This window comes from Aplysia californica, unplaced genomic scaffold (assembly GCF_000002075.1).
Source record: "Aplysia californica isolate F4 #8 unplaced genomic scaffold, AplCal3.0 scaffold00200, whole genome shotgun sequence".
Lineage (NCBI taxonomy): Eukaryota > Metazoa > Mollusca > Gastropoda > Aplysiida > Aplysiidae > Aplysia > Aplysia californica.
This window is the reverse complement of record NW_004797470.1, coordinates 1128567-1144054: the sequence shown is the minus strand read 5'-3', so window position 1 is coordinate 1144054 and position 15488 is coordinate 1128567. Positions and strand designations below refer to the sequence as shown.

Below are 15488 nucleotides of genomic sequence, written 5' to 3'. Positions count from 1 at the left end.
CACACACACACACACACACACACACACACACACACACTTCACACACTCACAAATGCACACTTCACACACGAACACTCACGCACCACATAACATATAACATATCTGAGGTTTATTGACAAGGCTTCAACGCTTTTACTGTTGTGATGACGCTTATTCGAATAACTTGTGGCACAATCTTGTGCTTTCTGCACAGCCACACATCACTTGAGATGTAACTACTTGCCTTTGATGGACGTTTTTGGCTTTTGGTGTTTAACCCTTTTGTTTTCACATTCTTTGCCAACAATGGCCACCCATTTGTTTCAACTTCCCGTGCACTGAGCTGCCTTCTGATGCTCACATTGTTTCGTTCTCAGTGGAAATAAAAGTATATTCTGACCGCTGATGTTGGTTGGCTCAGACACATGTTCTGTACTAGAAAATAAACAAAAAACTGAGGTTACCTCTGAATGATAATGTACAGGGCATTTATATAGAGCTCAACCATACAGGCTCTGAGCGCTTTACAGTACAACAGTAACATAAAACATTGTGTTCTGATCAAAAGAAATGTCGGGGATGTATTTTTATCATAGCCAAGCCTACCATCGAAGAAATCCTCTGTGTTGGGAGTTTAAAAAAATTTAGTATCTCTCTCTGTCTGTTTGGAAGTTATATCCCTCATAGTGTGAGTTTATAAGCAAGTAAATTTTTTCAGTGTTTAAGTCATCGTCAAAAACACTCATTTATGAAGTAGAGTCTCCATAATGAAATAGTAAAGATTGTGCACATTCTCTTATCATGGGTCAAACATTGCATGTTTCTGTCACTGGGCCGAGTCAGGCTGGGAGGAATCAACAATTCCTTTGATGGACAAAATTTGGACAATAGAAAATAGAGTGACTCTCACCTAAGGGGGAATTAAATGGTGTGGGTTATTCCTCTTAGTGTGGGTTGGCCTAGACTGACAGGGTTAAGGAAGTCTGTCTTCTAAGTGATCTAATTTATGTTAATGGGGGCGTTAAACTCCTACAATTGCAACTATATTTCTTCTACTTTGTAATCAAATCTGATAGAGGGAACGATGAAAGGGAGAGGTAACATCCATACCTATCACATGAGTGTAAAGGTCTTTTTCCCCCCATCAAAGTATGGAGTACCGATATCTTGAACTGAGGCAGAGAAATATGATAACTGTCGCTTCCTGTTCATCGTCTACATTCTTTGAAAAAGCTTTTTTTTTTCATTCTACCTAGTGCCGACAGAGAAGCTTCTTTGAAAAGAGTAATGAACACACCATTTACATTACTGAACCTTTTTTGTTGTTGTTGTAGAATGCGTAATAATTACTTTCTACAGTGTTATTTTTTGGACAAGGTCATGAGCTGAAGGTCAATGGAAATACACATCTTATGATTCATCGAAATGAGGTGCATACTGCGTAAAATGAAGCAAAATACTCACCATTCGTAAAAAGTTAATTTCGCATCCCCTTTTGTCCTAAAGAAAAAGAATAGCTTCAAGTGGAGAAATGATCATGGCGTTCAATAATTATATAGGTTGTGATAATTACAAAATCAGTGAACATCAATTCTACTGTAGGGGGTAGTTTTTGTACTTGCTCAATGGAAAGCACCTCATTTTGACAATGTTTGCTGTTGAAATCATTATCATTATTGTCATCATTGTCATCATTGCCACTGTTGTCTTCATCCTCGCTGTCATCGGAAAGAAGAACATGCAGGACCATGCCGATCTCAGGAATAAAATAATGCCAATAGCTTGGTGTTTGAATCAGCAGCTCAGGTGTTTATTAATCATCATCATTGCTATTTTCATTTTCATCATCATAAGCAACTGTTCACATATTGCAATATTGAAAGTTATCATGTAAAAACAAAGTTACTTCATAAATAATCATCATTATCATCATCATCATCATCATCACCATCACCATCACCATCATCATCCTCATCTTCATCATCATCATCATCATCATCATCATCATCATCATCATCATCATCATCATCATCATCATCGTAAACTGTTTACATATTAAAAATCGTCATCTAAAAACACGGGTCCTTTACATACATCATCATCATCATCTAAAAACACAGTTAATTTCTATGATCCCCATCATCATCACTGTCATTCACATCAGTCTAATCACTGTGAAGCTTTCAGTCTGCCTCCATTCACCTCTGCATGTTGTTGGCGTCTGGTTAACCTCCCAGTGAGTACTGAGTCTGCACCTCGTTGCATGTGTTTTCTTTCCAGGAAATGGGTAAAGCTGGAGACGGCTATGAAGGGCAAAAGTCTCCCCACACCATCAATGAAATGTTTGCTGGTCTTTCGTTAGTTCAGGTCGCTCAGGTACTTGCCACGCTATGCGGTGCTGGTCTTTTTGTGGTTCGGCATACACATACACAAACGCACACACATACATTCTCAGACACACACACGCATACACTCACACTCACGCAGGCACACTCATGTGCACGCTTGCATACGTGGTGTGGGTACTTTTGGTGAAATGGTCTCCTCAAATCAGATGACAAACCCATGATATTGATATACATATGTGTTCGTTCAGTTACTCAAAATTAAAAGTATGAAGAGTTTACCAAAATCTAAGAGAAAATTAAACTGACAGCGAAAACGGTTTTCAAGTGACAGTTGTGAGCAGTAAGTTAAGTAACAAAAAGAGATATAGACAAGCAGACCCTTGTAGTGGTGGAATCGAAGCATTTTAGTGGACTCGTTTCTTACTGCGTATTTTATAGCCCTTGTGAGTGTTGTTGGCTTTTGGTGTGGGCCGAGGTATGTCTGACTGTCTTAGCAGTGGAGAATAGTGTCCCAGATATTTGTGTCCCCTGCACGTGTGGTGGACGGGGAACCATATACGTTTAGATATTGTCGTATCAGTGAGTGTAGGTGCAGTAGTGGCATGTGCCTTTCAGCATAATGCGGCGTAGCTAGGGAATTGCCCTGACGGTGTGGCAGCGTGGAGTTCTAGTTCATCTTCCCAGATGTATGACTTGTGGCTTAGGTAGTTTTTAGGCTCAATGTTGTCTCTTTTATTTAAAAAAAAAAATCAAGATAGCCATATTTTATTATTTTGGTTTTAAGCAGAATTTTGTCTCTCTTGTTAAAAAATCTTTCATTCCAAAATTTTACGAATAACTCAAGATAGACGATATTTGTTATTTTCTTTGTTCAAGCAACGATACTTAGAGAAGGGTCTTGTTTCTCAGCTCATTGCACTTCAGGATGCAGAAGAAATGTTGAGAGAAACCATGACTATCCCCCTTTCCCCTTTTCATGGCGCTCCCCCCCCCACCCTCTTGTATTTCATCTCCTCTGTTGCTCTGTTGAGCTGTTTCTCTGTTGTGTTCTGGCACCCTGCTTAGTCCCTGCACAGCAAACCCTGTTTGTGCGCACAAAGCACTCCTCCACTCACTCGCTCGCTCTCTCACTCACTCACTCCTCCACTTTTTTTCTCTTTCACTCACTTTCTCCCTCACTCAGTCCTTCAATCACTCACCTTCTCTCTCACTCACAAGTTCTCTGCTTATAACCAGGGCTACTTAGTTGGGTAGGTAAAGCGGTGCTGGGTGCTGTTTGCTTCTGGAAGGATGTCGTCAACCAACATAAAAATTCAAGTACAGAAAATTACTTTTTAGTAGGCCTATCAGTAGACACGACGCAGTTGTTCCTTTTATTTAGTGTTTTAGAAGAGCAGTTTAACCGCAGGATCTCTGATGGTAACTTCTTCCTCCCGTACCTACCACAGACAGTACCCCCTACTGCAGCAAGGAACAAACGTTGAAGACTTTCACATTTTTTAACAAGATTTTCACATTTTTTGACGTGGCATTGGGCTGAAGGGCACATGCTCAAGGCTACTGGATTAACAGCAACAAAAGAACAGTTTTCTGCGTTTTACCTTTTTTCATATATGTTGGTGTTTGTCTGAAAGCGTGTAGTGCGGACACACCCTTACCGTGTCAGGTGCTATTTAACATACAGAGCAGAACACAGATTGACTCTGGTAGGGAATTGATTGTCAAATATATAAGAATAATAATAGTAATGATAGATTGCGTGTACAGAGCGCTCTATCCCATGAGAGCCATAGTAATCAAACTGTCACTTAAGTGAGAGTTTAAGCAATCGTTCCCATTTCCTAGCTGTCAGATGAGATATGCCACGCTGATGGCACAATGGAGCCGATCCCTCATGTAATGTGTAAAGCAATATATAGGTTACAGACAAGGGATCTTTTTCCCAAAATTGTCCTTTGACAACGATGATGTTGGATCATTTGTTAAGTGAGGGCCCTGGTTGAGTGCTGTTTGTGTCTCTCAACTGTCCTGACTTTTGTGCATCAAAGATGTGATGATAAACGTTTCCTTTCTTTGGTTATGAGCCAACTGTCATTTTGAGTTCCTATTCTTTTTCTTTGCTTTAGCCTCTTTAGGTTGAATGGTTAGAAGATGACACTGTTAGGTACTGTTTTTTTACTCTGTCTATGTGTCTGTCTGTTTGTCTGTCGTCCTGTGCGAAATGACTGCTGTTTTTGTATTTATGTTCTTTTTGTGTTTTAAAAGAAAATTAAGACCCTCCCCTTCTTTTTTTACTGCGTCATTTGCAGCCCCTGTAGCCCTTGCAGGAGACTGTCTATGCCCTTCTCCTCCTCTCCTCTCCATCTTCTTCTGACTTATTGCCCAGCTGCATGCCTTCTCGTACAATAACCACAATCCTTCTAATCTTTGGTCTGTCTTTTATTCTCTCGCCTAGTAGCGTGGGACGTCAGACGTCTCTGTTGGCATATCATACACCTTGCCACAACCTCTATCACGTCTGCCCGACTGTCTCACATTTTCCTGCACTAAAAGAGTACGAAAATCTTGTCGATGTTTTTTTCACCCCCCCCCCCAGCTCAAAGCGAACAAACTCTCTCAGCTCTGTCTCTATCAGCTTGTCTGTATTCACAAAACAGCCTCTGCTGTCGGCTTGTATCTCCTTCTCAGCCTGCTTTCCCAAATAAAGAATAAGAGACATTCCCAGCATCTGTGTACCTTCTTAGTCGCAGTACTAAATGACCATTATTGTGTTGATGCGCCTCTTTTCTTTTCCAACCAACAAAGACCTTCTTTCCCCCTCTGTGTATATTTTTCTCTGTTGTCTCTCACTGCAGAAGGCTGATGTGGTAAGCAGACGCTAATGCCCCTCCCCCCCTCCAAAAAAAAAGACAAAAAAAAAGACAAAAAAAAAAGACCCAACAAAAACACTATGAACACCCCTTCCCATTTCACCTTTTAAAAAGTTCCTAAAGGTTTGAAAGGGGACTTGAACCCACACCATGCAATGCCATATCAAAGCCTTAAAAACCCCAAAACATGAACTATGAAAATGCACTGAGCTTCTGTAGATTTATAGACGTATTTTTCCTGTTCATGACTGTAGAGCCAAAGAGTTCCGTTCTTATGTCGCAGAAAATAAACCTGGTCGTAATACCTGAGGCCGGTGTGCTGTTCCCACTTTGTCTCACAATATTTCCTTCTTTTTAAACATGTTTTCTCATGTAATTGTCACAAGTACCATCTGTTTGAAATAATCAGCTGTCAGCATAGATTTTAGTTGAGTGTTTAAATTATTAACCCTCAAAGCTCAAGCACACTATGCAACGCACTTTAACCATTGCCTTTCCACTCACCAAACAATACTCCTCACTGTGAAGGGGTTAAAACCAGATTATCTACACGTTTTCCATCAGGAACTCAGGTGTGTGGGTGGTTGATGGGTGCTCTGGTGTGCAGAGCCTGATGGTTCAGGAGACCAGCACTCAAAAACTTAGATTCAAATGAAAACAAAATAAGTAACAAACAAAAAAACCCAAACAAATAAACAAACAAAACAAATAACGTAGACAAAGTTAAAAAAAAAACAGCTGTTGAATGCAGTGACGATGTAGAGCTTTCTCTCTCTCTTTTTTTTGCTTCTGGTTGTATATTCTGCTCAGGCTATTGGTGTTTATTGTAGTTTTCCTCATTATAAAAACTATAGCGGTGTGTATTTATCTTTTCCGTACCTGCCAGCTTGCTCTAGATTTTTGGTCTCAATGCCTCGCCTCCGCTGACCAATGGGAGTTGTTTTTAAAAAAAATCTTTTCTAATCTTCCGGTTGTTTAAATCTGTGACTGTTATTCAATTGATTTTTTTTTCAGGATTGTTCTATTCCAGGGGTGGACACAAAGCAAAAATTATATGAATTGCTATTTTGATTTATTATTTTTTCTCATTGTTCTCATCTCAAGATTCTTTCCTCACCTTAACTCCTTCGCCTAGACCAGCATTTTACAACTTTTATCCCCTGCTATGAACTTTTCCTTCTTTTCTGTTTATGGTCTGATCCCCCCCCCCTCCACCTTTTGATAGTAAAGAATGTGTCCTTGAATAATGAATTTATTTCTGAGTGAGTTGTGTCTCATATTGGCCTGCCAATTATTTCAGGATTTGAAATCTGTTATCCTGGAGGGAACCTAAACAGTTTGAAAAAAAAAAGAAGAAGAAATATACTTTTCAATGAAAGAAAAAAAATCTTTTGTTGATATTTGCCTTTGAATGGCTCACCACCTGTCTTCCTGCTCCTGGTAAATATTTTCTTTCATAGAGAGAGAGCTACCCCCCCACCCCTCCAATCCCCCCCCCCCCACACACACACACATATGAACACACTCAAACCCTCACACAAACGAACATGCACTGGAAATTGCTGGTCTGGATGTTGGATCTTCTGTTCTTGACGTTTTCAGGATTTGCTGCTTGCTCTGTCGTAGCTGTATGCCCTCATTTCTCCTTTGATATCCTGTGGCAATATTATAATGACTGAATAACCAATACCTCAAACCTTTCTCATTTTTTTCTCCTTCCAACGTTCTTTTCCATTTTCCTTTTCCTGTCGCAATTAACCCAAGAGCTTTCTGTCGGTGTCTCTGTTTTCACCTGTTCAAAAGGCTGTTCACTATTGAAAGGAGATGAGTTTGATTATACTGTTGGATGACTCAAGGGGTGCCAAAACGATGCAAGTCATGTCAGAATGGTGTGAATGATGTCAAAATGGTGTCAAAATGGTGCAGGATGGCTGTGTCAATCTGGTTCCTGAAGTGTCGACATGAAGCAAATCTTAGTATTGACATGATGCGGATGGTGTCGTTCTTTTTTCTCTTTGGTTGGAGGATAGGAGGTATCATTGCAGGTGGTAAAAAAATGCCATAGCTGCTCCTTCCTCTTCTCCAGGATTCATGAAAGGGTTGGCTTGCTGATCATGCCAGTCATCAGTTGGTTGGATATTTGGGTGGTGTCAGAATTGTACAAGTTGTGTGTTAGAATGCACCTTGAAAGTAGACGTGGCAATTCTGTTTCTGAGTGAGTGCTCAAGACGTTTCATGAAGGGCAAAAGTTGCTCTTTGATGATGTCATGTGATTTCCTTGTATGTTGTGAAAGAGAAGTTGACTCTATTGGTCTTTTCTGAATATTGTTATGAAATAGAACTATGGCTTGCAATTTGACATAGTGTCATGTGCAGATTGCAGAGGGACAGTAGTTTATTGGGATTTGTGTGGTTTGGGGGGGGGGGGAGGAAGCATGCTAATGCAGTGTTGAAGTTCTCCCAAGCAGGTGATTATGTAGAAGGGTGTGGAAGGCTGAGATTTGTGAACAGATTTTACGTGTGTCGAGACTTTCTTTTCAGGCTGAAAGAGAGTGCTGCTGCCTTCATGTATGTGTGTGTGTGAACTATTCTTCCCTTGAAAGACAGACTGAGAAGGTCTTGTTGAAGAATGAATGAGCTTGTTTTGAAAAATAAAAATAGACTTGCCTTATTAGACATTGTTTTGTTGGTTTTCCTTCCTCCTAGCGCAAGAATGGCTTTGATTTGACCTAGATGACCTCCCCTCGACAGCCATTTGAAGTGAAAGCAGTGGCATAATGTACCTCCCCCCTGCTCCCCCTCCCTGAACTACATCATATTTCTTTTTTTCCATCATACTTTCATTTGGCTTGCTTTTTCTTATTGTGCTGCTTGTAGAGTGGGGCTCTAGTTGGTGACGGGTATGACCACCTCAAATCGAAAACCTTCTTCGTCTCTCCTCACACCGAACATGAATTGTACCAAGGCATCACTATTTATAGGGCTTCCAAGGTTAGTATATCAGAATACCAGAAGTGTTTTTTGTCTCCTCTTTTGAGTGAGATTACCCACCTTTCTGCTTTTCTACTATTAAGTCTCTTTCAAGCATGAAAATGAATGCTGATACTTTGATTCTCCTACAAAATTATTATGCTGTAAATTAATGTGTCTTTGACACACATGATGTAGTCGGAGAACAAGGGTGTAAGTCAAGGAGTAAAAGTGTAAGATACATATTGCCTATTTCAATGATCCATGTTAAGGTAAGGTTAAATATTTGGTGCCACAAAACTGGATGGCCGAGTAAGTCGAGTAATTTGCAACAGAGCATGGTTCTGTTTGACACCAATATTTTCACTTTTGAGTTTTTAGTATTTGAATGAGTTCAAGTGGCGAGGTAATCGTGAGCGTGTCGGAAGACAAACTTGCCGATTCTCTGAAGCACGCACACTTAACGTATCGGCATGAAGGATGTTTTCAGGTGTGTAGACAGTAGTATTTCTCTCACTAATGCTTTACTAATGATTTGGTAGTTGGTCCCATCTTGTGGACTTGTGCAATGTTGTCACAGACCAATGTTGTTTGGAGGATAAATTGTCTTGCTCATTTTGGGGGACTGACATCTGAGCCACTTTTGGCAAGAAAAAATTTTGTTCTTTCAGGGATGAGCAGTATTGAGAATCAGAAAAAATATGAATATTTGGTGTTCCTGATTAGAAAAAAAAATGCTGTGAAATTTTATTGTTTACTTTATTCTAAGATAAAACTTTCTTGTTTTACTTTCCACTCCTGTTGTTAAAAAGCTCAGCATATTGAAAAGAAGGTTGAGCTCATCCCTGTTGTTATAAAAGAGAGTCCTTCATCATTGGTGTTTGGGATGTTGCGAGGTCTATGGAAAGGTTTTTTTCTACCCTCTTCTTTTTCTCAAAACAAAGAAAATCCCCATTATGAAGCGAGGCTAAAGATGCAGTTTCTCGCTGAGGTTGTCTTTAGGGAAATATTTCGCTACGCTTTCATTCTTTGGTCAGATTTTTACTTCCTTTGCTTTTGCCTCACGTTAAAAAAAAATTATTTCGTAGATAATGGCACTTACTCACTCCCTGTGCCTTCTAGTTTGTGATTTCTGTTCAGGATTTGTTTACTCACCAAGTGTGTGTGGCTGCGAGAAAACCTGTCCCTGTGGTGGGATGTTACATTCTCAGTCTGTTTATTACATTCTACGTTCTCAGTTTGTTACTTTTTGTATTTTCATTTTGCTATATTTTGTATTTATTTTTATACTACTTAGAATTCTGCTGCTTTGTCTCATCGTTTTGCTTGTTTGTTTAACAAAATTATTAAGATATTTAAAAATGAGAAACAAAATGTTTTAGTGTTCATATTTTGAGGAACAAACCTACCTTTATGGTTATTTTTGCAAATGGCTTTCAGAATAATGCTGTCCTGTCTTTCGATGGGTTTTCTCTAAGCTTCACACACTTATCTTTCAAGGGTAGTAACAAAAAAGAGGGGTTCGGGGGAGGAGGGGATATCAAGTGGCTTGTTTATGAAGATATCTGGCAAGTTCGCTGTAATCATAGGATAAACGTATTCTATAAAGAAGTGTTTTTTTCAACGGATGTCATTCCATCTACTATTATTCTGTACAGTCATTGAGTAGGAAAAAATTTGGAAGAGAGAATTGTTCAAAATTATTGTAATAGGAGAAGCTATATTACAATATGAACATTGGAGGAGAAGCTATTTTACAGCATGAACATTGGAGAAGAAGCAATTTTACAGTCTGAACGTTAGAGGAGAAGCTATTTTACAGTATGGACGTCAGAGGAGAAGCTATTTTACAGTATGCACATTGGAGAAAGAAGCAATTTTACAGTATGAACGTTAGAGGAGAAGCTATTTTACAGTATGGACGTCAGAGGAGAAGCTATTTTACAGTATGAACATTGGAGGAGAAGCTATTTTACAGTATGCACATTGGAGGAGAAGCTATTTTACAGTATGCACATTGGAGGAGAAGCTATTTTACAGTATGCACATTGGAGGAGAAGCTATTTTACAGTATGAATGCTAGAGGAGAAGCTATTTTACAATATGAACATTGGAGGAGAAGCTTTTTTACAGTATGCACATTGAAGGAGAAGCTATTTCACTATGTAGACAGTAGGTCTGTCTGCAGTTGTGCACAGACATAGACTATTGTACCATCAGTATCTGTGAGCCCAGAGTACACACCATGCTATCTGGATTTGATCATTGTGTTCACCGTTTTGACTTTGACAACTAGTTAGACAGATAAATCTAGCTATAGAATGGAAATTAATGTTTCTTTTCTTTGATACAGTAAACACTTGGCAACATGGCCAAAATTGAACTCACTTTACCTCTTTAGCTGTAGTACTAAGACGCACGAACACTGTTTATTTATAGATTATTTTACATTTCAGTAATATTTTCATTTTTTATGTTCGCTTTAGTGTAATTGCTATTTTACGCTTATTTAATATATTAACAATTTCTTAATTTGAAGCTTCTCAGGCCTCTCCGAGTTATGACTTCCTTTTGTGAGTAGTAGATGAAGTGTTATAAGGCAGGTGGTTGTAGTAGGTCGGTTGGGGGTGGGGGTGGGGGGGGGGGGGGGGGGAGAGACAAGTCTCGAGTGAGTGTATATCATCATTGTCTCAGAACTATTTTTTTCCAAAGTGCTTCTTTATTTAACCCTATCTGTACGCCCTGGGGTCATTTTTTACCCCCAGGGTTGTATTCTTCACATTTTAGAATACTTCTATTAGGAAGATCTATTTGAAACTTTCAGTATTTCTCCAAAAAAATCATTTTTACAGACTGCTATGCAAAATGTACGGATTGGATTAACGAGTAAATTTCCTCTTTGGAAAGTGGTGGCTCAGCGTTCCCCATGTCATATGGATACGACAGTAAAACACAACGTACGGATAGGGTTAAGTAAACTTTGGACAAACTAGTTCTGAGGTGACGATATATGCAAAGTGTAGATGTACCACTACATACAGATTGACTCAAACAGGTAAATGTTATGCACTGCTGAAAAAACAGCAAGAGTTTCTTCTTTCTGCCTTTATTCTATTGCAGTTAATAATAATAAGTGATAGCATTTGTATAGCACAAATCCCCGCTCAAAAGCAAGCTCTATGTTTAGGGTACTCTATTAACCCAGTTGGTATCATGCTGGACTGCGGAGCAGATGACCCTGGTTCAAATCCCACACCGGGCGTTCTTGGACTCTTGTTGTTTTGTGGAGTTTTTAAGACTCTCAACCCATTAATTGGCTCGGTCCTATCAGAGACGAACGTACAATTCGGAAGTCTCGTGTTGATTGGGGCATTAAACCCATACACTAAGGGAGCATAGGTTATAAATCTCAAGATGATGTTCTTAGTCGTCATTCTTGCAGTTTGGTATTTTTTGTTGCCGGGGTTTCACATATAACTTTTTTTCTGTGTTCCATAAAAAGAATTTAGTATAGGTGTTATTGGTGTAGAAATTAGGCATTTGGTCATGGCATACAGAAGACTTGAGTTTGATTCTGATGTGGGGAGAATTTTTATCGATATCTCCATCTCTCTGTTGGGATGTTGTATCTTAGGTTGGCTCTGACCACTGACAGGCAGGGTTGAAGCATGCCTCCTATATTATCAAAATTTTGTCGACGGGGCGCGTGAATTATTGTTAATTACATTAGGAATTCAGTACAGATTGCCTGCTGAATTTCCATGGTCGTAAAATTTTTAAAATTAACCTCCTAAACACAATCAGGTTGTAATCTGTGCATTTGTTCACAGGTTTGTTTATGCAGACAAGGGAATATTAAGTACAAAAATAAGTTATAATAGGAGTATATCTGTGAGGAAGTCATAACTTGGAGGGTCTTAATGCAGAGGAACTTTTCTAATACTAGTAGTTAGGATAAACAGCCAGACAAACGCCTTATAGTTACTGATTGTTAACTTTTGTACATGGATGGCTTCTGGTACAAACAGGAACACTCAGGAAAGGTCGATTCTACCCTCTGAAACAGAAACAGAGCTATCTTGTGCTGGTAGTTTGAATGAACATTGAGAATGTCCTGTCTCATTAATTTTCAAGTGTTGAAAAATATTTGTTCACATATCTGGATGTTCTGAGAGGTGATGGAAAATTATATCAGTTTTGAACTGTAGGATTTTGCAGTGTAGGAATATTGAACTTTGATGTTAGGGATGGTTTGTGCCAGGAGCCTTCAACATGTTGTTTATTCATGAGGTGGATGTGTCAGGTCTTTTAAGTGAGCCTGTCAGTGATATATTTAAATTATTTGTTTGTCAGCGACATATTTGTTTGTCAGCCACATGTTTGTTTGTCAGTGACACATGTGTTTTGTCAGTGACATATCTGTCGGTCTCCTGCCAGCTGATGCACATGGGCATGATCTCTACCTTCGGCTTGCGCGCGTTCTTGGAGCTGAGTGAAGACGCGCGTTTGCTGGTGGAGAAGTACTTTAACCTGACCAAGCCTCTGTACTTTGACTACACTCACCTGGTGTGTCGGACTGCCATAGATGGTGGGTTTGTCTTGTGTTACGCACGCATTTGTCTTGGGGTGTTGGAGATGTGTGCATTATTTTTTTAGTTACTGTAACTATATATATCTGATGTGTTGTGGTGCCAGAGTTTATAGGTTTGTCTGTCTGTTATTTAAGCTACACACACTAGTCGTGGGGGATTGGTGGGTGCTCTGGTGTGGTTTGCTTCCTCTTTCCTATCAAACATCTATCGTCTTAATCTCCGCTCCTTCTTTTTTTGTGTTTGTTACTCTCTTGTAACACCTCTAATCTTCGGCACTTATATGACCTTATTGTGTTGCAAGTGCCGTAAAACTTTTACTAAAACTAAAAATCACACTGGTCCTGGTGTGCTGGAGATGGGTTTTACTGTGTCACTTTAATGACACACACATGTCCTGGTATGTCAGACATGGATTTTTTGTGTGTGTCTTTTACTTTAATGACACACACATGTCCTGTCGCAAGTGCCGTAAAACTCTTAGGACAAGATATGCTTCTCTACAGTACTGTCTGTGTTGCAGATAGCAAAAGTCAGCGGCAAGACCTGAGCCATCCCGTACACGCGGACAACTGTCTGCTGCAGCCTGATGGGTCCTGTACCAAGGACTACCCAGCCTTTACACAGAGAGACTACAGGTGAGGGAGGGAGGGAGAGGAAGGGAGAGAGAGGGAGAGATAGAGAGAGATAGAGAGAGGAGAGAGAAAGAAGGAGGGAGACATGCTGACAGTTGTTTGCAATCTGATGGCTGGAGGGAGAGGGGGAGGCGGGAGAGGGAGGGAGAGAGAAAGAGCCAGAGAGTGAGAGGGAGAAAAGGACAAAGAGAGAGGAGAGAGAGAGGGAGAGAGAATGGGAGACATACATGTGAACAACTTCTGGTGCAGCCTGATGGGTCTTGTACCAAGGACTACCCAGCCTTTACACAGAGAGACTACAGGTGAGGGAGGGAGGGAGAGGAAGGGAGAGAGAGGGAGAGATAGAGAGAGAGGAGAGAGAAAGAAGGAGGGAGACATGCAGACAGTTGTTTGCAATCTGATGGCTGAAGGGAGAGGGGGAGAGAGAGAGAGAGAGAGAGAGAGAGAGAGAGAGAGAGAGAGAGAGAGAGAGAGAGAGAGAGAGAGAGAGAGAGAGAGAGAGAGAGAGAGGAGAGGGAGAGAGAGAGAGAGGGAGAAAGAGAGAGAGGGAGAAAGAGAGAGAGAATGGGAGGCAGACATGTGGACAATTGTCTGTCACAGCCTGATAGATCCTGTACCAAGGACTACCCAGCCTTTACACAGAGAGACTATAGGCGAGGGAGGGAGAGGGAAACAAGGAGAGGGAGGGAGACAGGGAGAGGGAGGGAGGGAGGAGAGAAGGGAGACAGAGGGAGACAGAGAGAGACAGAGAGAGGGGAGAAATAGAGAGAGAGAAAGAGAGACAGAGAGAGAAGGAAAGAGAGGGAGAGGGGGGGGGGAATAGAGAGCAATGAGAATATCATTTAATACATTATAATATATACTTTAATTATTTTACGGTCAAATTGCTTTATCAAAGGCACTAGTGTTTTTTGTAAAAGGCACATATCAATACTCGGCAAATTAACCCATTTGTTGTATAAGGGGAGGGAGGCCGTAACCTCCCCCTTGTTGATGAGGCCAGTTAACGACTTCGAGCTCCAGTATAGACCTTTTGAATGATGCATTCTGTTCTAGCTAGTTTGCAAATGGTTGGAAGACGCCGCTGGTTAGCCTTACTTTTTTTTTCCTTCTTTTTGTCCCTTGTTGGATTTTTAGCAATAAAGGAATCCTGTTCTTTAATGTTAGGAATAAATTGGGCCTAGAACCGTCAAGATGTTGTTTATTCATGCTAAGTGACAAGGGGTTTATTTCCCTTGACAGTCGCTTCATGGATCTTTTTTTCTTTATTCCTCTTCCCTCCCCCCACCCTCCACCCCTCCCCTCCTTTCTAGTGCCATACTTTACCTGAATGCTGACTTTGAAGGAGGAGAGTTCTTTTTTGCACATTCCAACAAAAGTGAACAGGTAAGGATCTTTTTCCCTTCTGTCGTTCCTGTGTATTAATCTTGTTTTTTCCTAGCATCATCTCTTTCCATATCATACCATTTTCCTAACCGTGATCATGCCATTCTGGTGTCCAGTTTTTCCTTTCTGTTACTGGAATAAAATATAATTTCTTCTCTCTAATTTTGGCTTGGGGAAAGTCACAATTGGTACATGTCAAAATGCAAGAAAATGAATTTCCTATCTGATGGTGTGGGACATTATAAGTAATTATCTGTGTGAGTTTGAAGACTCTTGAGCTGAAGAGATTTGTTTTTTTGAGCTGCTAAATTTGGCTCACAGTGAAAAAGCATGGGTCAAGCAAGCCACATGTTATGTTTTGCAGTAGAGCACTTAAATGATGGTATGATCTTTACAGAATTGATGTGATTCTTTTTACTTAAACTAACAAATTTTTCTGTTGTCTGAAGAGAATGTTGCCTACTTGACATCGAACTGTGAATTAAAATTTTTGTGTTTTTGAGTGCTAAAACTTTTTTGTCTTGTGATTTCTTTGTCAATGTTATGTAGACATTATGTGGTCAGCTCCTTTCACTTCTTTACTGAATTTCTTTTAAATAGTTGATGGTTGGAGGGTGCCACGGGTAGGTCCTACTTTTTTCTGTCCCTCTGTTGTTTCTGTCTGTCTGTCTGTCTGTCTGTCTGTCTGTCTGTCTGTCTGTCTGTCTGTCT

At 40.1% G+C, this 15488-nt stretch overlaps 1 protein-coding gene across 1 annotated transcript in view; it reads left to right on the top strand.

The window, feature by feature from the left end:
- LOC101860739 (prolyl 3-hydroxylase 1) overlaps positions 1-15488 on the top strand; it is a gene marked incomplete at its 5' end in the record, with an annotated part of 35694 nt that overhangs the window by 17075 nt on the left and 3131 nt on the right. The window contains 5 exon segments of the mRNA XM_013082933.2: positions 2260-2355; positions 8075-8188; positions 12605-12755; positions 13280-13394; positions 14705-14777. Coding sequence (XP_012938387.1) covers positions 2260-2355; positions 8075-8188; positions 12605-12755; positions 13280-13394; positions 14705-14777 — 549 coding nt within the window.